Source organism: Schistocerca cancellata, chromosome 1 (genome assembly GCF_023864275.1).
Source record: "Schistocerca cancellata isolate TAMUIC-IGC-003103 chromosome 1, iqSchCanc2.1, whole genome shotgun sequence".
Lineage (NCBI taxonomy): Eukaryota > Metazoa > Arthropoda > Insecta > Orthoptera > Acrididae > Schistocerca > Schistocerca cancellata.
The window spans coordinates 137207212-137233242 of record NC_064626.1 but is presented as its reverse complement, the minus strand read 5'-3'; the positions used below and the strand labels follow the sequence as shown (position 1 = coordinate 137233242).

Genomic DNA, 26031 nt, shown 5'->3' with positions numbered 1-26031 from the left:
TACATAAGCTCCCTCACCGTTTAAGCATTTTGTCAAGCCCTTGACAAGCTCCCTACCTTCGTTCTGGAAGAAGCTTCCTGGGATCGTCCACATTCATTCCTGCACCGCCTCCACAATGTCGTCATTCGACAAAAACTTGGCTTCATGCGAGTGCTCCTTCATCGGACCAAAAGGTGAAAATCACCTGTGGCTAGGTCAGGACTGCACTGTGGGTCGTTCAGCACTTCAAAATCAGGATTTTGCATGCAGAGGATTGTTTTACCAGCTCCATAAGGGCAGGCATTGATGATTTTGGCTTTCAGATCCCGCTGTAGCTCACAGTATTTGTCACTATACACTATTTGGCCGTTAAGAGTGTAATGAATCCGCAGTGGACCTTTGATGCTCCACACTGATTTCATCTTTAACTGTCCAGCAGAAGCATGGGTTTTGAAAGTTTCTGGTGTCGGCAAAGATGGATGTCTCCACATCGTGCTCTGCCGTTTACTCTCTGGTTCGTAGTGATGGAGCCACGTGTCTTCAGCGGTTGCTGTGCGACTGAAAACTTCTCGTTCCCTTCAAAACGCCTTTAATATCTTTTTGATGTTTCCAAACGTTCCTGGTCATGTTTGTCCCACACTTGACATGGTGCCAAACGAGAACGAACTGTGGAATATTGATGGATTCATAAATGACAGATAATGCTGGACTGTGGTCAGTATTCAACCCGTGCCCGGTATCATTAGTTTTGGTATGACTATCATCATCATCACTAATCATACGCTCGACTGACCCTGTGCTCTAGTGTGCTTTCAAAGTGGATGGCTTAGCCGAAGACTCTTCGTCGCGGACAGACAGATATGCACCCAGTTTTAAAGCGACTTTTCCACTGGTAAATTTATCTTTCACTAAGGCAGATATCCCTGTATTTCAGCTGTATTCTACGGATATTCTCCGCCTCTTTAGTCCTTTAATAGTACAAATAACAAATCATTCCTCTCATTTCTACCATACTGCAAATGAACAGCGGGGCACTCGTAATAAAATACTCTGAACCAGTTAAGGTGACACGTCTTTACCTGCTAGGGCACTGGCGTCATATCACTGTGTGAATTTCTCTGTAGCCACACAACTTTCAGAGCCCGCTTCCACGCACCACTGAGATCATAATCACTGTCAGAGGTAAGATTATTTTCGAACATTCTGATCTCTTGCCCCTTATGTCAACCTACTGGGACTTAGTCACCAAAAACAAATTTCCAAACAGAAAGACGCGTATTAGCAGTAAACAATATGATGAAATGTCTACACTACGTAACTTGATAGATCTCAGAGTCCAGAAGTAGAATGTTACCCATGGCCCTCAAGACTCAGCAGGTCTTTTTTACGTCCCCAGTTCTCCTAGTCTTCGAATGTCATTTCGATAATTTCGATAAATGATTTCCTTTGCACCATGAATAGTGGATAACAAAGAACTGAGTACGTTCAAGACAGCGCTAAACCGCTTGCAACGTCCGCGACCGCTTACCGACCTCTGTCAGACCTTTAGTAGTAGTAAAACTGGTGCTGCGTCACTCAATTCCCGGAAGAAATGCAACATTAACTGTACCGCGTATCAACGCTGCTCTCAGCTTCTCGTCTGGACTTACCTGGTGTCGGCGGAAGATCGAAACATGGTTCGCGTATCGTGATACCATCCTCTGGTTGATTGTCCCTTCAGCCTGTCGTATGAGGGCTTGGGTAGTCTCTCTCGCCCTTTATCATGTTCACATTATTTTGTAATATATATTTTTAGATTTTCAATGCTGTGTCAAAAATCTGCTGCTAGTGGTGTCTATCTTTCGAACCCCACGCAATATGTCGTTTGCCATGACGATTATAAGGAAGTAACAGGAACATTTTGCAATTCAGGGTGGCGCTTCATTGCGAGGATGCGTCTCAGCGCAGAAATTACGCATTCCTTTCGTCTTCGATTGTATTGTATCACCCGGTTTCTTTAGAAACACGCTCCAGGACGCAAAGTTCTCCATGTCACCACTTTGTTTTCTTAGCCTTCCCTGGAACGTTGCATAATGAAAACCGTACATTCAGAAAATGCCTGACCACTACGAAAACTTGAAATAAAAGACCGGGAAATTTTGAGGAAAATCCTTGGCCCTACTCAGTTTGTATATTTTGCTTATATTTTTCATAGTTCCACACAATTTCTTCCTGTTTTCTCGATTGATCTCTGTTCAGTTTTTCAAGGCCTATCCACTGTGCCAACTTACAACTAAATCTGAGGGGGGTGCGATGGGGAGGTTCCCTTGTGAGGATGACACGGCGGTCGGATGGTTCCGGTAGGCTGCTCGTGGGCCTGACGACGGAGTGCTCTTATACATTCATAAGCGCCGGCGCCTGTAACTTTTGACGCTCTGTAACGTCGTTGGATGATGTTTAAAGACATGGGTTTCTATGTAAAACGTGATCTACTATATACTTTCTACAACCTCTGGAAGTGTGTAACATGAATTGTGAAACATCCTGTAAAATTGCTGGTTGCACAAAACTGCATCGGCAGGGGGAAGTGAATCGCCGTGTATACAGGGTATTACAAAAAGGTACGGCCAGACTTTCAGGAAACATTCCTCACACACAAATAAAGAAAAGATGTTATGTGGACATGTGTCCGGAAACGCTTAATTTCCATGTTAGAACTCATTTTAGTTTCGTCAGTATGTACTGTACTTCCTCGATTGACCGCCAGTTGGCCTAATTGAAGGAAGGTAATGTTTACTTCGGTGCTTGTGTTGACATGCGACTCATTGCTCTACAGTACTAGCATCAAGCACATCAGTACGTAGCATCAACAGGTTAGTGTTCATCACGAACGTGGTTTTGCAGTCAGTGCAATGTTTACAAATGCGGAGTTGGCAGATGCCCATTTGATGTATGGATTAGCACGGGGCAATAGCCGTGGCGCGGTACGTTTGTATCGAGACAGATTTCCAGAACGAAGGTGTCCCGGCAGGAAGACGTTCGAAGCAATTGATCGGCGTCTTATGGAGCACGGAACATTCCAGCCTATGACTCGCGACTGGGGAAGGCCTAGAGCGACGAGAACACCTGCAATGGACGAGGGAATTCTTCGTGCAGTTGACGATAACCCTAATGTCAGCGTCAGAGAAGTTGCTGCTGTACAAGGTAACGTTGGCCACGTCACTGTATGGAGAGTGCTACGGGAGAACCAGTTGTTTCCGTACCATGTACAGCGTGTGCAGGCACTATCAGCAGCTGATTGGCCTCCACGGGTACACTTCTGCGAATGGTTCATCCAACAATGTGTCAATCCTCATTTCAGTGCAAATGTTCTCTTTACGGATAAGGCTTCATTCCAACGTGATCAAATTGTAAATTTTCACTATCATCATGTGTGGGCTGACGAGAATCCGCACGCAATTGTGCAATCACGTCATCAACACAGATTTTCTGTAAACGTTTGGGCAGGCATTGTTGGTGATGTCTTGATTGGGCCCCATGTTCTTCCACCTACGCTCAATGGAGCACGTTATCATGATTTCATACGGGATACTCTACCTGTGCTGCTCGAACATGTGCCTTTACAAGTACGACACGACATGTGGTTCATGTACGATGAAGCTCCTGTACATTTCAGTCGAAGTGTTCGTACGCTTCTCAACAACAGATTCGATGACCGATGGATTGGTAGAGGCGGACCAATTCCATGGCTCTTCTGACCTCAACCCTCTTGACTTTCGTTTATGGGGGCATTTGAAAGCTCTTGTCTACACAACCCCGGTACCAAATGTAGAGACTGTTCGTGCTCGTATTGTGGACGGCTATGATACAATACGCCATTCTCCAGGGCTGCATCAGCGCATCAGGGATTCCATGCGACGGAGGGTGGATGCATGTATCCTCGCTAACGGAGGACATTTTGAACATTTCCTGTAACAAAGTGTTTGAAGTCACGCTGGTACGTTCTGTTGCTGTGTGTTTCCATTCCACGATTAATGTGATTTGAAGAGAAGTAATAAAATGAGCTCTAACATGGAGAGTAAGCGTTTCCGGACACATGTCCACATAACATATTTTCTTTTTTTTGTGTGTGTGAGGAATGTTTCCTGAAAGTTTGGCCGTACCTTTTTGTAACACCCTGTACTGATATGGACCGTCACAGTGTATGTCCGTACTACTACCGGCCGACCTGCAGAATCGCCTGGCCGGTACGAGGTGGAGTGGTACTTGGAGATGACCCGGCCCCTGCAGTGAGCTCGCAGAAACGCGAGCGAGGCAAGGTCGCTGGCGCGGCGGCGGTGCCGTCTGGAGTCGAACCCCGGGGCCGCCGCCACTGTTGCCAACGCCGCGCCGGCCGGCCGGCAGGCCGAGCTACTGCGCCGCGTCCCGTCCGTCCTCGTCCAGAGCGAGCAGCGCGGCGCGCAGAAAGAAAAGACGCTCTGTGGGCGCCCAAGGACCCGCTAAACGTGCCCGAGCCGCCGGGCCCGGCCGCCTCCCGGAACCCTGCAGCACATCCCGAAGCTTTAGCACCTCCGTCACACAACGAACGCATTGTCCATTACGTAAGCATGCCGTCACTGCTCCGTGCGGGCGCGTTACTCACGCGACTAATGCTAGCGCCAGCAGCGCCCATTTCTTTTCACACTCGCACTGATTCTGTCTGGCGTTCAGTGTTCAGCACCTCATGACACTTGCACACAAACACGCACACACACACTGTGTGTGTGTGTGTGTGTGTGTGTGTGTGTGTGTGTGTGTGAGAGAGAGAGAGAGAGAGAGAGAGAGAGAGAGTGTGTGTGAGAGAGAGAGCGAGAGAGAGAGAGAGAGAGCGGGTGGGCAGCCTGTGTCTACCTCCTCTCCTCCCTTGTTAGTTTATCTGCTCGCAGAACAAGTAGTCATTGAACAAAACCTATGAGATATTTGGAAAAGAAATTAATGCTCAGAGAGAAGCAATGATAAGATTTGAAACGTCCCCTTAGAAAAATTAATGAATTACTGTGCTGATAAACCTCTTACATTTATTGATTTTCAAACAGCTGAGCAGAACTGAACGTACTCAGACATTTCGCTCTTTACCTATTCTGATCAACAGTAAACTGACACACAATATGTGGTGTGCATACTGTAAAACCTTCGGTACACACACCATTAAATTATTTGACTTGTCGCTCTAGCGAAGTAGGCGAGTGTCAGCAATATGTCACGTGGTCTTATCGTGGCGTGTTTATCTTCTGCCGTTAGGTCAGACGATAGAAATGCCACTTGCACGCTTAGAGTAGCAGATTGACGGTGACAACTTTAAACAGAACTTGATTAATTTTCACACACATTTATTAAAATAATAACAAGCATAAAAATAACTTAACTTGATGCTGGATGCTATTTACAATTGACAATCTGAAGTTCCTTTGGGTCTTGGTACGTTAATCTTATTCTCACATATATCCCTGATACTTGACAAAGTGTCTATTCATTTATCTTCATGGCTATGTACAGGAATATCCGCGAGTGTGATCCGCGAGGAGAAAAGGTTCTACGTTAGCAGCAATCTCATTGGCTGCGTTACATATTAATACGCGGATCGGCGGAAGCAGAATTTGGTCCGTCTCTAAGACAGCGCCATCTCGTAGTGCGGAGACGGACGAGCGCTGCGCCTGCGCTGTTGTGCTTAGCGGGGCGTGCTCTATTGGGAAAGTTGTGTACGCGCTGACTACGCGGAACTATGTACACAACACAATATTTTTAGCGCAACGCAATCTGACCTTCAATAATCCCTACAAAAGAATGGCCCTGACTAACATTAACCTATACCTTTCACAAATCACTTACCTCACAAAAATCTTCGTTACTCGAACTACTGCAATACAGCGAGCGCCACTACTGCCAGCTAAATAAAAGATTCAAACTACTGAAGGCACTAAGTTCTGACAGGCATAGTTAGCAAATGAGAGATTTTGATAGAGAACAAACAATTTATTTAACTTAATAGTGTTCAAAAGTCATAATATATATATAGCATTTCATGACATCCAGTCGTACAAATTTACTGTCTCTGATGGACACACATCCAGATCATCTGCTCTCAAAACTCCGCCATTTCTCTCTCCACATCCCCCACTGCTGGCGGCGGCTCACCTCCAACTGTGCAACGCTACGCGCTGTTAACAGCCAACTGCCCTATACTGCAATAGCATATACTCCAACAATCCAAACCAACCACAGCCTTCACACAGCACAGTCAGTGATTTTCATATAGAGCGCTACGTGGCGTTACCAACATAAAAACCTAAACAGCCTACTTACAGATTCTATGTTTGCAGTTCTGGTCCACGCCGTAGATTTTCCGTGAAAATTTCGGGATAAAATGGTTCAAATGGCTCTAAGCACTATGGGACTTAACATCTGAGGTCATCAGACTTTGAACTACTTAAACCTAACTAACCTAAGGCCATCACACACATCCATGGCCGAGGCAGGATTCGAATTTGCGACCGTAGCAGCAGCGTGGTTCCGGACTGATGCGCCTACAACCACTCGGCCACAGCGGGCCGCCATCCGATTTGGCACGTCTATGTAGCTTCTCCCCGATGTTATTCAAACTGTATATTGCGGAAACAGTAAAGGAAACAAAAGAAAAATTCGGAGTAGGTATTAAAATCCATGGAGAAGAATAAAAACTTTGAGGTTCGCCGATGACATTGCAATTCTGTCAGAGACAGAAGAGGACTTGGAAGAGCAATTGAACGGAATGGACAGTGTCTTGAAAGGAGGATATAAGATGCACATCAACAAAAGCAAAAGTAGGATAATGGAATGCTGTCGAATTAAGTCAGGTGATGCTGAGGGAATTAGATTAGGAAATGAGACACTTAAAGTAGTAAAGGAGCTTTGCTATTTGATGAGCAAATTAACTGATGATGCTCGAAGTAGAGAAGATATAAAATGTAGACTGGCAGTGGCAAGGAAAGCGTTTCTGAAGAAGAGCAATTTGTTAACATCGAGTATAGATTTAAGTGTCAGTGCTACAGAAGAATGCTGAAGATTAGATGGGTAGATCACATAGCTAATGAGGAGGTGTTGAAGAGGATTGGGGAGAAGAGAAGTTTGTGGCAAACTTGACTAGAAGAAGGGATCGGTTGGTAGGACATGTTCTGAGGCATCAAGGGATCACCAATTTAGTTCTGGAGGGCAGCATGGAGGGTAAAAATCGTAGAGGGAGACCAAGAGATGAATACACTAAGCAGATTCAGAAGGATGTAGGCTGCAGTATATACTGGGAGATGAAGAGGCTTGCATAGGATAGATTAGCATGGAGAGCTGCATCAAACCAGTCCTAGGACTGAAGACCACAACAACAACAACATATAATATAATATAATTATCAGTCTCTTTAATACAGTGTGTATCAAAAATAATCATCCGATTTGGTTCAAAAATGTTTCAAATGGCTGTAAGCACTATGGGACTTAACATCTGAGGTCATCAGTCCCCTAGACTTTGAACTACTTAAACCTACCAAACCTAAGGACATCACACAGATCCATGCCCGAGACAGGGTTCCAACCTGCAACCGTAGCAGCGGCGCTGTTCCGGACTGAAGCGCCTAGAACCGCTCGGCCACAGCGGCCGGCCATCCGATTTGGCACGTCTATATCTCTGAAACTAGTAACCATACACAATGAATTTTTTTTCTGATGAACGGGAAACTCAAAAAGCTTTTTTTTTTCATACTTTTCCGTAGGTGTTCATTATGCCCCCTTGAGTGCCATGGTATATGTCAATGAGGTACTCAAATTGTTCCCACACTGCAGCGAGCACGTCTTGAGTTAGAGCTTCCATAGCTGCTACTACGCGATGTCTCAGTTCATTCACTGTTGTTGGTAACGGAGGTACATAAACAGAGTCTTTAATAAACCCACCATAAGAAATAATCACATACAGTCAGGTCCGGTGATGTTGGAGGCCAGTAATGTAAGGCTGAGTAATTTGGTCCAGTGCGACCGATCCATCGTTCAGTAATCCTTTCTTCCAGGAGTGCTAGTTCTGCTAGGTTCGCAGAAGAGCTTCTGTGAAGTTTGGAAAGCAGGAGACGAGGTACTGGCGGAAGTAAAGCTCTGAGGACGGGGCGTGGGTCGTGCTTGGGAAGCTCAGTTTGTAGAGTACTTGCCCGCGAAAGGCAAAGGTCCCGAGTTCTGGTCTCGATCCGGCACACAGTTTTAATCTGCCACGAAAGTTTCATAACAGCGCACACTCCGCTGCAGAGTGAAAATCTCATTCTAGTAATCCTTTGATTTAAAAATTTCCGCATTTCCAGACGCTAGTGTGGCGATGCCCCATCCTGTTGGTAAATGAAGTCTTTCGAATCAGTCACCAGCTGTGGGGAAAAGAAAGTTCTCAAATATCGAGATATGTGCTTCCTGTAACAGTGTTCTCGGCAAAAATAAAAAGAATGGACAATACACCTTATCTCAAATAACATAATATCTGTAATTTCTTTGAAATCGGATGACTCTTTTTGATGCACCATTTGAAACTCGGGAGTTTGCTCTCTCCAATAGTACTTTGTTCACGCACATATCTCAAACAACATAATAATTATGGTTTTTTTAAAAATCGGGTGATCCTTTTCGATACACCCTGTACAATGGTTATTAAGAGTAGTACAATGGTTACAGAATAGATAAATCACAAGTTTCAAATGGCACTGATTGCTGTACGCCCATGGGCCAGCTACGTAATCGCTTTGCGGTGTTTGCCGCATGTCTCGCTATCGCCCAGCACTGGACTCTTTAAACTTTTTGGCTTTATTTTGATTATACCTTTCTCGTGACTTGCCTTTTACACAATTCCGAGCACATTTATAAGTCATACGAGACGGCATCTTTCATTATTTTGTAATTTTCTGTTTAATACCGATATTCACATATATTCGAGCGCATAGTTTTATTGTCCCAGATTGTGTTTTAGTAGTGCTCCGCAAGGTCTAAAAATGGCGCCCGAATCACTGTCCTAGCTTAATGCGTTTCCACGCTACACCAATTTATAACTTTATACAAAATTAATTCGTAACAACAACACACATGGGCTTGCAGTACTATGATTACGTCACCAAGCAAAGCAAATACTGAAGTGTCGGCAGAATTGCCAACACTGTTTTTAGAGGAGGCCGAAATGCACGCTATAAGCTCACGCCGGCTGGCGTGAGGTCTGAAACAGGATACGTAATGAATGCTATAAAGAAAAGTACGTAGCTTCTGGAATACTTAACTTTAATCCACATTTGTAGAACATCTCTCGTTACTGTACAGGCTTTAAAATCACAATATCAATTGGTAATGGCGCCTTACTAGGTCGTAGCAAAAGTAGCTGAAGGCTATGCTAACTATCGTCTCGGCAAATGAGAGCGTAATTCTCAGTGAACCATGGCTAGCAACGTCGGCTGTACAACTGGGTGCGAGTGCTAGTACGTCTCTCTAGACCTGCCGTGTGGTGGCGCTCGGTCTGCAATTACTGACAGTGGCGACACGCGGGTCCGTCGTATACTAGCGGACCGCGGCCGATTTAAAAGCTACCACCTAGCAAGTGTGGTGTCTGGCGGTGACACCACAAATACTGTGCGACAAACACGTGTATTATTAGTCTCGTAGTTATTAGCGATTCAGATATGACGTATTTTGTCACACAAGGAAGTTCCACCGACGAGCGAACACACGTTTTTACATCAAAAATCTTTAAGGTACGCTGACGACATTGTAATTCTACAAAAAAGTGAAATTTGGTAAGATCTAACACAAATATATTTGTCATGAAGTCTTCCCGGCAACTATTTGAAGTAAATCCTCGTTGGTAGCGAAACGTACACAGTAAGCAGCATAGAAGAAAAGATTGCAATTTTGTGAAATGTGATAATGTAGAAATATACTGCAGACTGGATGGACATATCGAGTGGCTGATGGAGAGGTGCTGAATCGACTTGGAGCGAAAATGGCTTATGACACATCTCGACAAAAACAAGTACGTAACCTAAAGTGTCAGTTTACTAATGGAGAAGAGTATGGAGGGGTAACAATTGTGGAGGACATCCAAGGTTTGACTGTAGTAGATATGTTCAAATGGGTATAGGTCGCAGTAGTAACGCAAAGGTAAAGAGCCCTGCATAACACAGAGTAGCGTGGAGAGCTGCATCAAACCAGTGTTCTGAATGAACAACAGTAATACTTCTTTGTTTTCCCAAATCCTCAGCTCTTCAACGATTCTTCTGCAGAATTTGGACAGTGGTGGGCACTGCGACACTGAAAGCACCCCTTCTGTTATTTAACCTGACTGCGTACTCTATAGTTTCACTGCTCCCTTGTTAATGAGTGGAGCCGAGGTGAACGTTAGAGCAGACGCAACAACAAGCTTTTGCGGGTATTTAACGACGCGTCATAAATCAGCGCCCACGACCTTACGCAAATCCGTCCTACCGAGAACTAAAAGCCAAATGAATTGGTGTCTGCATGCAAGACCAATAAGACTAAGGCAGCAGGGTGAGGTAAAATGACAGTTTTACTCTCCTGGCGCAATTTCAATTGGTTCGCCGAACGATCCCGCCTACGAAACTTTTTGCAGACATTCAATAGCCGCGTTCCTGCACGAGCTGTGCCCTGAATTTACATGTCTCCTCCCTGTACGACATCATTAATATGAACCAACACCCGTACGTATAATCCGATATAGTGGAGCAATGTGCCACATTTGCTGTCATATTATGTGTCTGCAAGCTGTAAAGTATCGACATTATTACACGTTGCGTGCGTCAGCCTGTCGCGTTACTTGCGAAGTATTTCCTATGCTTCATCTGTTTGTCGCTTCTATTTCAGCCGTATATTCTCGTCTTTTATGTGACAGTAGGGTGATTACCTACTACTAGAGAGGTAACATAATTGGAACGTCTCTCAGGTCACATGAATGTCAACGTATGCACGACCGTAAAAGTAATTGGAAATACAGACTTGAGAGTCAAGCTACATGTGTTTCTGTTTCATCATTGGATGGTGCGAAGGAACATTGTCGTTTCGTTTCCGTATGAACCTGCATTTTTCTAATTTTACTGTCGTTGCCATTACACAAGGTACATGTTGGACGAAGTAATGTGTGTCTTAACTCATTTTTGAAAGTGGGCTGTTGCTGTTTTTCAGTAAGATTTCCGCGATGCTTAATGTTCTTCTTGTAACGTGCCGCAGACCAACTTGATGCGCATTTCTGCGCCAATGCTGTCTAAACAAATCCATGTCTAACCGCGCAGTTGTTCATTGTGTCTTTCCAGTCCCTCCTAGTTAACCCAACTTGGTAAGGGTCTCACATCAGACTAACGAACAGTCTACATTACTAAATGGCTACTCCGGTTCATAGTTTACGGTGCAAGGTTCCGTTTCAGGAGACCTATCTCGCGGTTTTCGGGGACAACGAAAATTTGGTTTTCAGTATTTCACATAATTACCGACCAAATTTAAAAGTTTACAAAGCTGTCATCACCCACTCATTACGAGACATAATCTCGTGTTACAAGTTTCACACAGTAAGACAAGTATGAAAGTTATAAACCGTGTCCATGCCTTGAGGCAGGTAACTCACGGCGCGCAAATTACCCAGACTATGTTGATCCAGTATTTGACAATGAGAGCACCTAGCGACTTCCAGCGAGCTTTGCACATAATCTCAAGTTGTTTTACACAAGTGAGTTCGATTTTTCAGTGAACCTGGGGGTGGGGTTACTGCTACTCAAGAACGGGTCCAACAAGCTCCGTCATGCACGAACTGCAGTTCCTTAGGATTCATATAATCATATCTGAGTTTACCAGCTGCCTTTTCTAGACCTTGTTTTATTTAATGTTAAATCTTAAACGAATACGGACAGTATATCCTTCATCCCTCCTGAATACTGTAACTGATTCTAGTGACTGACAGCAGATCGCGTAGTCATATGACATCGGATGCATTTCTCTATCGACGCGCTTTATATTGCAGGTACTTACGTTGACAGTCAGCGGCACTTATTGCAACAGACACCGTTCATCTGCACCTCTCCCTGTATTTTGTCGCAAGTTTTTGATTACATCATCTATGGAGAGTGGCCAGGACTACAGACTTAATCGGCCACGTTAGGTCGTGAAACAGCGTTTCACATAAGGAAAGTATCCAGACTCAAATAAACAGATATTGAATAGGTAGCAAGGATGGCTTGAATAGTTGAACATAAACATAGAACAAATTCAGCTATCAGAGAAAACAAATAACAAGAAATAAAGAAAGACTCTAAGTAAAGACCCAAGCGAGGGAGAGATGATCAGATAATAATATGACGGCAGTAGCACATTTAGTGGTACCTGAGAAGTGCCATAAATGACCATATCAGCGACGGGATGTTAGACACTAATCTTGCATCCTTCTATTGCCGGAACTGACATTGTTTTTGACCTATACGAGATACCGCGACTAGTGAACTACAAGACGATAAAATTGTTGTTGTTATGGTCTTCAGTCCTGAGACTGGTTTGATGCAGCTCTCCATGCTACTCTATCCTGTGCAAGCTTCTTCATCTCCCAGTACCTACTGCAACCTACATCTTTCTGAATCTGCTTAGTGTATTCACCTCTTGGTCTCCCCCTACGATTTTTACCCTCCACGCTGCCCTCCAATACTAAATTGGTGATCCCCTGATGCCTCAGAATATGTCCTACCAAGCGATTCCTTCTTATGGTCAAGTTGTGCCACAAACGTCTCTTCTCCCCAATCCTATTCAATACTTCCTCATTAGTTATGTGATCTACCCATCTAATCTTCAGCATTCTTCTGTAGCACCACATTTCGAAAGCTTCTATTCTCTTCTTATCCAAACTATTTACCGTCCATGATTCACTTCCTTACATACTCCATACAAATACTTTCAGAAATGACTTCCTGACACTTAAATCTATACTCGATGTTAACAAATTTCTCTTCTTCAGAAACGCTTTGCTTGCCATTGCCAGTCTACATTTTATATCCTCTCTACTTCGACCATCATCAGTTATTTTGCTCCCCGAATAGCAAAACTCCTTTACTACTTTAAGTGTCTCATTTCCTAATCTAATACCCTCAACATCACCCGACCTAATTCGACTACATTCCATTATCCTCGTTTTGTTTTTGTTGATGTTCATCTTATATCCTCCCTTCAAGACACCATCCATTCCGTTCAACTGCTCTTCCAAGTCCTTTGCTGTCTCTGACAGAATTACAATGTTATCGGCAGCAGAGGATCAAGTAGGTAAAAAGACGAGGGCTAGTAGAAATCCTTGGGTAACAGAAGAAATATTGAATTTAATTGATGAAAGGAGAAAATATAAAAATGCAGTAAATGAAGCAGGCAAAAGGGAATACAAACGTCTCAAAAATGAGATCCACAGGAAGTGCAAAATCGCTAAGCAGGGAAAGCAGAAAGGTGGAGTTCAAATGGCTCTGAGCACTGTGGGACTTAACAGCTATGGTCATCAGTCCCCTAGAACTTAGAACTACTTAAACCTAACTAATCTAAGGACAGCACACAACACCCAGCCATCACGCAGAAAGGTGGAAGGAGTATATAGAGTGTCTATACAAGGGCGATGCACTTGAGGACATTATTATGGAAATGGAAGAGGATGTAGATGAAGATGAAATGGGAGATACGATACTGCGTGAAGAGTTTGACAGAGCACTGAAAGACCTGAGTTGGTAAAAACTGATAATAAGGTTCGAGTGTGACGCAGACCCCTTTAAGCTATGGACCCAAGTTGTCAACAAGGCACTGTGCGAGGTAGTGGTGGCTCCATAATGATGTGGGCTGTGTTTACATCGAATGGATTGGGTTCTTTGATCCAGCTGCATCGATCGGACAGGGCTGGGAATGGTCATGTTCCGCTACTTGGAGACCATCTGCAGCCATTCACGGATTTCATGTTCCCAAACAACGATGGCATCGTCACCGGGCCACAGTTGTTCGCGATTAGTCTGGAGAACATTCTGGACAATTCGAGCGAGCCGGCCGGTGAGGCGCGCGGTTCTAGGCGCTACAGTCTGGCACCGCGCGACCGCTACGGTCACAGGTTCGAATCCTGCCTCGGACATGGATGTGTGTGATGTCCTTAGGTTAGTTACGTTTAAGTAGTTCTAAGTTCTAGGGGACTGATGACGTCAGACGTTAAGTCCCATAGTGCTCAGAGCCATTTGAACCATTTTTGAATTCGGGCGAATCATTTGGTTATCCAGATCGCCCGATATGAATCCCATCGATCATTTATGGGACACAATCGAGGTGTCAGTTCGTGCGCAAAATCCTGCAGCGACAACACTTTTGCAATTCTGGACGGCGATAGAGGCAGCATGGGTCACTATATCTGCAGGGGACTTCCAACGACTTGAGTCCATGCTATGTCGACTTGTTGCACTCCACCGGACAAAAGGAGGTGGTCCAACACATCAGGAGTTATCACATGATTTTTTGTCACCTCAGTGTAGGTAATATTCTCGTTATTAATTCGAGCAATGCCCAATTCAATAATGTATCTGTATTGGGAATCGTCTGATCAGACGACGTTTCCCAGTCGTCTCGGGTCCAATCGATGTGATTACGAGCCCAGGAGAGCTGCTGCAGTCGATGTCGTACTCTCAGTAAAGGCATTCGCGTCGATAGTTTGCTGCCACAGCCCGTTATCGCTAAATTTCGCCGCACTGTCCTAACGGTTACGTTCGTCGTACATCCCACAGAGATTTCTGCGGTTATTTCATTTAGTGTTGCTTGTCTGTTAGTACTGACCGCCACCTGTATATATGCGCATCGCTTTAAAATGGCTTCGTTTCATCTCAATATACAGGGTGATTCAAAAAGAATACCACAACTTTAAAAATGTGTATTTAATGAAAGAAACATAATATAACCTTCTGTTATACATCATTACAAAGAGTAATTAAAAAGGTTTTTTTTCACTCAAAAACAAGTTCAGAGATGTTCAATATGGCCCCCTCCAGACACTCGAGCAATATCAACCCGATACTCCAACTCGTTCCACACTCTCTGTAGCATATCAGGCGTAACAGTTTGGATAGCTGCTGTTATTTCTCGTTTCAAATCATCAATGGTGGCTGGGAGAGGTGGCCGAAACACCGTATCCTTAACATACCCCCATAAGAAAAAATCGCAGGGGGTAAGATCAGGGCTTCTTGGAGGCCAGTGATGAAGTGCTCTGTCACGGGCTGCCTGGCGGCCGATCCATCGCCTCGGGTAGTTGACGTTCAGGTAGTTACAGACAGATAAGTGCCAATGTGGTGGCGCTCCATCCTGCTGAAATATGAATTGTTGTGCTTCTTGTTCGAGCTGAGGGAACAGCCAATTCTCTAACATCTCCAGATACTGTAGTCCAGTTACAGTAGCCGTCCAGAACTTTTCCCTTTGCACAAACACCCATTCTCTGTAAACTGTTTATACCAACGTTTAATACACCACCTATCAGGAGGTTTAACACCATACTTCGTTCGAAATGCACGCTGAACAACTGTCGTCGATTCACTTCTGCCGTACTCAATAACACAAAAAGCTTTCTGTTGAGCGGTCGCCATCTTAGCATCAACTGACGCTGACGCCTAGTCAACAGCGCCTCAAGCGAACAAATGTACAACTAAATGAAACTTTATAGCTCCCTTAATTCGCCGACAGATAGTGCTTAGCTCTGCCTTTTGTCGTTGCAGAGTTTTAAATTCCTAAAGTTGTGGTATTCTTTTTGAATCACCCTGTAATATGACGGCAGTAGCACATTTAGTGGTACCTGAGAAGTGCCATAAATGACCATATGAGCGACGCGATGTTAGACACTAATCTTGCATCCTTCTATTGTCGGAGCTGACATTGTTATTGACCTATACGAGATACCGCGACTAGTGAACAACAAGACGATAAAATTGATAACACAAAAACTGGGAGCCTATCTTAAGCTTTGAGGCTACAGCACACGGTGAACTAACTGTGTTCCGAAGGCTGACTGCAACCGGTTGCGGATGAGCGTGGTGTTCTGTGCAAAACAAGCCAAACCGTGAGAGAGCCTGCTCCTCTTTGGCATTATTTAAAACGCCTGATCCTCTGAAAAAACTGTCTTCGGACCATAGTAGCACTATTTTCTTACGGCCAACCAATCTGGGTCTTCGCAACAAGTTCTGAAAGGACCATTGTAGGATGTTTAGCAGGCAGGCTCTAGTGACTTTTTACGGCTGACTTCACCTTGCAGATGTGTAGAAGCAGGCTTTTGTCACACAAAGAATTGATTTTATCAGAAATCGCCATGTTAACGATTCTTTACCACTCCTTAAGCCCATTGTATATCGACTCGGCAAAATCAGGGAAAATTACTCTTTTACCTGTGGCACATCAGCATATTAATGTTGTGCCTTAGAGGTGTTCAGATGAGCTGTCGATTTCATTTTACCCGTAGCACAAGGTCGTATCATGTGAACAAGACTGGGTCGGTCTTCGAAATGCCGTGCATTAAATGGAATCAACAATTAGGGTGAACAACCGACAACACAGCATGAACTAGTCATGCCGAGAAAATATGATTATCACGATCTCTCTCACACGAAACACACACAAACGTAGTATTCAACAATTTTCACTCGTTAATTAACAAGGATGTTCCATTCATTTTGGAACCAATTGCTTTTTTGGAATTTAACATATCACCACACCACTCCTTAGTAGAGTGACATTACCCCTTATCCCTCCATTGACTTACTTGTTACGTACTCGTCTAAATATTGCCAGAGTTTTATTTCCAGAATCAAATTTTTCACTCTGCAGTGGAGTTTGCGCTGATATGAAACTTCCTGGAAGATTAAAACTATGTGCTAGACCGAGACTCGAACTCGGGACCATTGCCTTTTCTTTTGTATATCTCATTTTCGTTATCGCTCGTTGTACTTCTCCGGGGCGGACATCCCATGACATCCATTCAAGTTCATAGTTGTTCCGTTCACTCAGGGTTTTTTTTTTCTTCTTAATTACAGAGGGCAGTCAATCCTCTGACCGAACACGCTGAGCTACCGTGCTGGAATCCAACTGAGCTCCCCAAGCACGACTCACGACCCGTCCTCACAGCCTTATTTCCGCGAATACCTCGTCTCCTACCTTCCACACATTCAAACAAGTTTCAGATCAGCGTAAACTCCGCTGCAGAGTGAAAATTTCATTCTGGAAACATCCCCCAGGCTGTGGCAAAGCCATGTCTCCTCACGGCTTTAATGTGCCAAGAGGTTTCAGAGTTTTATTTCCTGAACCTACTATCCTGGTGCTCCCTTATGTAGTGCTACGCTATTATTCCAGCCACGGTCATATTCTGGCACGGAACCTCCATGCCTGCAAATAAGTGGTGGATCCAATTGCCAGCAGAGTTTGCGAATAATAATGCCAGTCAGCTGAACCAGCTACGTATATTGAGATGAAACGAAGCCATTTTATAGCGATACGCATATATACAGATGGCTGTCAGTCCTAACAGACAAGCGATACTGAACGAAATAATCGCAGACATCACTGTGCTATGTACGACGAATGTATCCGTTAGGACAGTGCGGCGAAATTTGGCGATAACGGGCTATGGCAGCAAAGTACCAACGCGAGTGCCTTTACTGATAGTACGACATCGACTGCAGCGACACTCCTGGGCTCGTGACCTCATCGATTGGACCCTAAACGACTGGGAAACGTCGCCTGGTCAGACGATTCCCAGTACCAGTTGGTAAAAACTGATAATAAGGTTCGAGTGTGACGCAGACCCCTTTAAGGGGCTCCGGAACGCCCTATACTTGCAATATTAAAATAACGCTTATAAATTACATCTTTCCTCACAAAGTATTTGAGGTAGGAAGTTGAACTTTTTACAGATTATTTATTGGAATATGGGCTACAACTTAACACAGGATTTTACAAAATTTTAGTTCAGTTATTAAAGATGATTTTTTTTCAATTGTAATGAAAATTCACAACATTTTTTTGCAATTTTTTATTTATATATTCAAAAATATACAGTTTTTTGGAAAAAGATACTGTGTAACATTTACTGAAAGTTTGAAACAAATATGTTTGGAAGATCCTTAGAAAACATGTAATTAGTATGAGAAAATAAAAGTTTTGGGAATCGAGCGACAAAGATTGGATTAACTTTTTAGTGCATTCCAGGTCCATAAGATGGATTATCTTCATCCTCTGCAAACTCCTCCTCCAGCTTCCTCTTGTTCCTCCTCCTGTTTACTCTTGCTTGTATTTCTAGACTCTTTACAGCCCTGTCTGCAGCCCGAAGGCGTTCCTTGTCTAAAGCAAGCATCGCTCGTACCATGTTAGAATGTTATTATTTACAGTAATAAAACATACCTTTAGCTTTTTAATATTTCTCCTTTTCTTAAAAGCCTTCAGAGGATTTCTAATAACTTTACTTTTACTCATTATTATACTTCAACAAAATAGAGACTCAAGAAACAGAATTAATTACGAATATTTTCGAGATAACGACAGAGTAAATAAACATGAAACAATCGACAATCACACCATCGATATATATTGAACGATCACAGGTTAGCCGCAACACATACTTTATCTCACATCACTAAAATGTACCTGATGAACACGGACGTTAATAATAACACCATTGGACAACAGTTTAACAGCGCCACAGTGGGTCACGCCCATGTAGAACACATTTCAAAAAAAATTTAAAAATATTTGTAGTCTTCGGAATTGAATAAATTATATATCTATTAAAAGGTAATAGTCTGCAGATTCAGAAAACGTAAAAAAGTAAAAATTGAACTTTTCATGATTTTGAGCCTTTCCGGAGCCCCTTAAGCTATGGACCCAAGTTGTCAACAAGGCACTGTGCGAGGTAGTGGTGGCTCCATAATGATGTGGGCTGTGTTTACATGGAATGGATTGGGTTCTTTGATCCAGGTGAATCGATCGGACAGGGCTGGGAATGGTCATGTTCCGCTACTTGGAGACCATCTGCAGCCATTCATGGATTTCATGTTCCCAAACAACGATGGCATCGTCACCGGGCCACAGTTGTTCGCGATTAGTTTGGAGAACATTCCGGACAATTCAAGCGAGCCGGCCGGTGAGGCGCGCGGTTCTAGGCGCTACGGTCTGGCACCGCGCGACCGCTACGGTCACAGGTTCGAATCCTGTCTCGGACATGGATGTGTGTGATGTCCTTAGGTTAGTTACGTTTAAGTAGTTCTAAGTTCTAGGGGACTGATGACCTCAGAAGTTAAGTCCCATAGTGCTCAGAGCCATTTGAACCATTTTTGAATTCGGGCGAATCATTTGGTTATCCAGATCGCCCGGTATGAATCCCATCGATCATTTATGGGACACAATCGAGGTGTCAGTTCGTGCGCAAAATCCTGCAGCGACAATACTTTTGCAATTCTGCACGGCGATAGAGTCAGCACGGGTCACTATATCTGCAGGGGACTTCCAACGACTTGAGTCCACGCTATGTCGACTTGTTGCACTCCACCGGACAAAAGGAGGTGGTCCAGCACATCAGGAGTTATCACGTGATTTTTTGTCACCTCAGTGTAGGTAATATTCTCCTTATTAATTCGAGCAATGCCCAATTCAATAATGTATCTGTATTGGGAATCGTCTGATCAGACGACGTTTCCCACTCGTCTAGGGTCCAATCGATGTGGTTACGAGCCCAGGAGAGTTGCTGCAGTCGATGTCGTACTCTCAGTAAAGGCGTTCGCGTCGATAGTTTGCTGCCACAGCCCATTATCGCTAAATTTCGCCGCACTGTCCTAACGGTTACGTTCGTCGTACATCCCACAGAGATTTGTGCGGTTATTTCATTTAGTGTTGCTTGTCTGTTAGTACTGACCGCCACCTGCATACAGGGTGAGTCACCTAACATTACCGCTGGATATATTTCGTAAACCACATCAAATACTGACGAATCGATTCCACAGACTGAACGTGAGGAGAGGGGCTAGTGTAATTGGTTAATACAAACCATAAAAAAATGCACGGAAGTATGTTTTTTAACACAAACCTACGTTTTTTTAAATGGAACCCCGTTAGTTTTGTTAGCACATCTGAACATATAAACAAATACGTAATCAGTGCCGTTTGTTGCATTGTAAAATGTTAATTACATCCGGAGATATTGTAACCTAAAGTTGACGCTTGAGTACCACTCCTCCGCTGTTCGATCGTGTGTATCGGAGAGCACCGAATTACTTAGGGATCCAAAGGGAACGGTGATGGACCTTAGGTACAGAAGAGACTGGAACAGCACATTACGTCCACATGCTAACACCTTTTTATTGGTCTTTTTCACTGACGCACATGTACGTTACCATGAGGGGTGAGGTGCACGTACACACGTGGTTTCCGTTTTCAATTAAGGAGTGGAATAGAGTGTGTACCGACATGTCAGGCCAATAGATGTTCAATGTGGTGGCCATCATTTGCTGCACACAATTGCAATCTCTGGCGTAATGAATGTCGTACACGCCGCAGTACATGTGGTGTAATGTCGCCGCAGGCTGCCACAATACGTTGTTTCATATCCTCTGGTGTTGTAGGCACATCACGGTACACATTCTCCTTTAACGTACCCCACAGAAAGAAGTCCAGAGGTGTAAGATCAGGAGAACGGGCTGGCCAATTTATGCGTCCTCCACGTCCTATGAAACGCCCGTCGAACATCCTGTCAAGGGTCAGCCTAGGGTTAATTGCGGAATGTGCAGGTGCACCATCATGCTGATACCACATACGTCGACGCGTTTCCAGTGGGACATTTTCGAGCAACGTTGGCAGATCATTCTCTAGAAACGTGATGTATGTTGCAGCTGTTTGTTACAACACGCAACTGAACGTCGGAGGTTCAAGCGTCAACTTTAGGTTTGCAATATCTCCGGATGTAATTAACATTTTACAATGCAACAAACGGCACTGATTACGTATTTGTTTATATGTTCAGATGTGCTAACAAAACTAACGGGGTTCCATTTAAAAAAACGTAGGTTTGTGTTAAAAAACATACTTCCGTGCATTTTTTTATGGTTTGTATTAACCAATTACACTAGCCCCTCTCCTCACGTTCGGTCTGTGGAATCGGTTCGTTAGTATTTGATGTGGTTTACGAAATATATCCAGCGGTAACGTTAGGTGACTCACCCTGTATATGCGCATCGCTTTAAAATGGCTTCGTTTCATCTCAATATATGTAGCTCTTTCAGCTGGCTGCCATGATTTTTCGCAAAAACTGCTGGCAGTTGGCAATTGGATCCATCATTTATTTTCAGGCATGGAGGTTCTGTGCCAGAATATGACCGTGGCTGGAATAATAGCATAGCATTACATAAGGGAGCGCCAGGATAGTAGATCTTCGTATTTAGATAAAGTCGTGGAACGCCACATTTCCACCCGCGCCGCCATTTTCTGCGTATGTCGTGCCTCCTGCAGCCCCCGCTGCTGGCTGTTTGGTGCAGACGGGGCGCTCTGCCCTCTGGAGCGGCCCGGCCCACACACGGCAAGGCACGGAACGGCGGGACGTGCGTCGTTAACCGGCGTGACGTCACGGCCGGTCGGCCTGCGTCCTGCGCCGCCGCGGCCTCAAAGTTCTGGCCGCCCCGCTGCTTCTGCTCCACCACCTCTCATCTGCTCTCTCCTGCCTGTTGCAGGTTCGAGAGGCGATAAAGATGGCCGACGTGGGCACCGACGTGACGCTCATCCAGGATGAGGATCTGCTGCGCCGAATGGTAAGTCAGCGCGTCTCCCGCACCGCCAGCCTACGCCACTTGTTGTTCCTCCTCTCCCACAGGCGGGTTTTTATGGCCCGTAGGTCGACGCCGGCGAAATTGGCTGCCGCAGTAAATCCGCGTGTCTGTGATTTATTTTTGGGTTATTTGCGAGAAAACTGCTCTCTCTCTCCGCTTCACGGTTATTAACTCCGTGACATGCGTTCGCACAGTCTCTCTGGAATGGGTTGGGCGTGTCCGATACAACATTTACGTGACAAGTATACTTTTGTGCTCGGCACCTTACAATATTTGTATTAGCTCAGCTGGTCAAGCTAAGTTGTATATCACATGACGAACATCACAATAAAGGTTCAGCCAGTTTTACCGCAAAGAAAAGTACTTTCGTTAATCACGACTGGCACAACGCAGTGATGTGCTGGTCCTGACGACTTGTTCTGCTTACGAGACTGAACAAAAAAATTCAACTGAACAACTGGAGCTTCGCTCGTATTTTTTCCTGTCAATAGGCGATCCACATTTTTGACCAAAAAGAGAACTGAAGGAGGGAATACGAATACAAAAAACATCAACAATTGAACAAAGAAGACTACAGGAAAGTATAAATAATCACAGAAACAATCAGCAGAAGAGCAGCGAGATTTAATGGTCCCCTCAAAGGAATGGACTGAAACAGGGTGACTCGAACAGTCTGGCTTCCTCCACACAAAAAAGAAAACTGTAAATGTCCTGGTCTAGTAACGCCAAAGAAGACCTCCAAATATTAGAAATGAAGCCCAAGGACCTTTTGGAAAGAGATTTTTTCATCATAAAGTGGCCGAGTAGTTAAAGGCGCTTCAGTCCGAAACCTCGCGACCGCTACGGTCACAGGTTCGAATCCTATCTCGGGCATGGATGTGTGTGATGTCCTTAGATTAGTTAGGTTTAAGTAGTTCTAAGATCTAGGGGACTGATGACCTCAGATGTTAAGTCCCATAGTGCTCAGAGCCATTTGAACCATTTTTTCATCAAAAAGATAAGATAATGATAAATGGGCTAAAGCGAGTTGAACAGTCAAGGAAAAAGGCGGTGACCCTTGTACAGAGGCCAGCAAAGAAATTAACTAAAAAAAAAAAGAAAAGGAAGAGACTTTGGGTGGAGAAGAAAGCGGATCCTACTGCCACATGTAATGATGGTGAACAGCCCCAACGAATAAATAATAACATGAAATTATGTCGGTTATCTAGAGTTTCTGTGAGTGAGCGGAACGCAGAAAATTCTGATAGCTACGTCATTTCTGTTAAGCTGTTCTCGCAGTGTAGCCCTTTCTCGTGAAGCACGTGGCAGCTCATTTCTAGCTCACTAAATGGAAATGATCGTATGGCATTGTTGGCCGGGAGGCCCCATTCGTGGAAGTTGGGCCGCCGTATTTCAAGTCCTTTTTAGGTGACGCCACGTTGGCGACTTGCGAGTCAATGATGATGGACACACAACGCCCAGTCCCCTGCCGGGAAACGAACCCGGGCCCCCTGCGTGCTAGGCGGTAACGCTACCGCTACACTACGGAGGCGGACATCTAGCCCACTTAACGTTTGCCATGTTTCGTCCCCCCACACCCACTCCTGTTAGTATTTACCGATATCACCAGCTCTGCAGAATGAATATCAGCAGCAGAGTACGAAATAGGTAACAGTTATCTTCTTACGACGAGCTGGTTTCGGTGTATATTTCAGAGGTTTCTACAGTATTTGCTGGAGGACCGTCGTGTTAAACTTCTCACCACACCTCACTTCTCTTCCTAAAAGACACTATTTATTATGCAGATCAACACAATCACATTTCCAGGCAGCATGCCAGGTATTAAGAGTGAGTTATAACGCACACAAGCGGTCAGTTCATGGAGATTACTAGCTGATGGTTGATACGGATGCATACACCTTCCCACTGCATCCCGTACATATTCTATAGGCGACACATCACGGGACTGGACAGAGCAGTTGGTATGTGTATCACATTCATCAATGGGTTTAAAGCACAACTCCAGATTGGGGTCTAACATTATCTTGCAACAATATGCCATCCGGCAACAGGAGTCATTATTCTTGCCATATACTTGTCGGCATTCGACCTTCCTTCAACAATTACCACCACATCAGTGCTGTTCCATAGCTCCCCCACGCCTTTATTCCAGAAGTTGGGGAGGAGCGATCTCGGTAATCGCTGATTCCTGCAGCCATTCGCCAGGTTGTCTACGGAAACGCTGGCGTCGATCTGATTGCAACAAATACAAGCAAGACTCGTCGCTGAACCACTCAGCGTCCAGTTGACCGTGGTTCTATACCGTGCAAGTCTCTGTTGTGTGTGTTGCAGTGTCAGCGGCAAACGAATGGCAGCTCGAGATATCGGCCCCGCTTATAGTAATTTGCTCTCGACGGATCGTGGAGATACACTGCATGCAATCGCTGCCCATATTTTAGCTTTTCTCATCAATCTGTTTCAAAGCCAGTGTAAAAATTCTACAGTCTTCTCGTGGTGTTGTATTTCTGGAAGAACCAGCACCTACCCTTCTTGCCACACTATTGTCCCGAGAAACGACTTCTTGTTTGATTGTTGAATTGGGTGGAGGGGACCAAACAGTGCGATCCCCGGTCCCATCGGATTAGGGAAGGATGAGGAAGGAAGTCGGCCGCTCCCTTTCAAAGGAACCATCCCGGCATTTGTCCGAAGCGATTTAGGGAAATCGCGGAAAACCAAAATCAGAATGGCCGGACGCGGATTGGAACCGTCGTCCTCCCAAATGCGTGTCCAGTTGAAACGTCCCCTTTGAATAATTGTACATATGAAATGTCCACTTAGAACAATTATACAAGCCTGTGCTTAACCTGACACACAATATTATTTAGCGCAACGCAATCTGACTTTCAATAACCCCTACAAAACAATGGCCCGACTAACTTTAACCTATACCTTTTACAAATCACTTACCTCACAAAAATCTTCGCTACTCAAGCTACTGCAAAACAGCGAGCGCCACTACTGCCAGCTAAATAAAAGATTCAAACCACTGAAGGTACTAACTACTGATAGGGATAGTTAGCAAATGAAAGATATTAATAGAGAACAACAATGTATTTACCTTAATATTCATAATTGACATTCAGTCTTACAGATTATCAAAACTCCGCCATCTCTCTCCCCACGTCCACCACTGCTGGCGGCTCACCTCCAACTGCCCAGCGCTACGCGCTGTTCGCATCCAGCTAGCAGTTCATGACAATAATGGCAGACAACAATGCAAACTAGCCACATACTGCACACAGCACAGCCAGTGATATGAAACGTCCCCTTTGAATAATTGTACATATGAAATGTCCACTTAGAACAATTATACAAGCCTGTGCTTAACCTGACACACAATATTATTTAGCGCAACGCAATCTGACTTTCAATAACCCCTACAAAACAATGGCCCGACTAACTTTAACCTATACCTTTTACAAATCACTTACCTCACAAAAATCTTCGCTACTCAAGCTACTGCAAAACAGCGAGCGCCACTACTGCCAGCTAAATAAAAGATTCAAACCACTGAAGGTACTAACTACTGATAGGGATAGTTAGCAAATGAAAGATATTAATAGAGAACAACAATGTATTTACCTTAATATTCATAATTGACATTCAGTCTTACAGATTATCAAAACTCCGCCATCTCTCTCCCCACGTCCACCACTGCTGGCGGCTCACCTCCAACTGCCCAGCGCTACGCGCTGTTCGCATCCAGCTAGCAGTTCATGACAATAATGGCAGACAACAATGCAAACTAGCCACATACTGCACACAGCACAGCCAGTGATATGAAACGTCCCCTTTGAATAATTGTACATATGAAATGTCCACTTAGAACAATTATACAACCCTGTGCTTAACCTGACACACAATATTATTTAGCGCAACGCAATCTGACTTTCAATAACCCCTACAAAACAATGGCCCGACTAACTTTAACCTATACCTTTTACAAATCACTTACCTCACAAAAATCTTCGCTACTCAAGCTACTGCAAAACAGCGAGCGCCACTACTGCCAGCTAAATAAAAGATTCAAACCACTGAAGGTACTAACTACTGATAGGGATAGTTAGCAAATGAAAGATATTAATAGAGAACAACAATGTATTTACCTTAATATTCATAATTGACATTCAGTCTTACAGATTATCAAAACTCCGCCATCTCTCTCC

General features: G+C 44.3%; 1 protein-coding gene across 1 annotated transcript in view; it reads left to right on the top strand.

Annotated features, from left to right (window-relative positions):
* Window positions 1-21733: 21733 nt before the first annotated feature.
* LOC126166863 (microtubule-associated protein futsch-like) overlaps window positions 21734-26031 on the top strand; it is a 474845-nt gene continuing 470547 nt past the window's right edge. Inside the window, exon 1 of the mRNA XM_049920436.1 lies at window positions 21734-21808. Within this exon, the coding sequence (XP_049776393.1) occupies window positions 21749-21808 (60 nt within the window). The 5' untranslated portion in view covers window positions 21734-21748. The remainder of the gene's footprint in view (window positions 21809-26031) is intronic.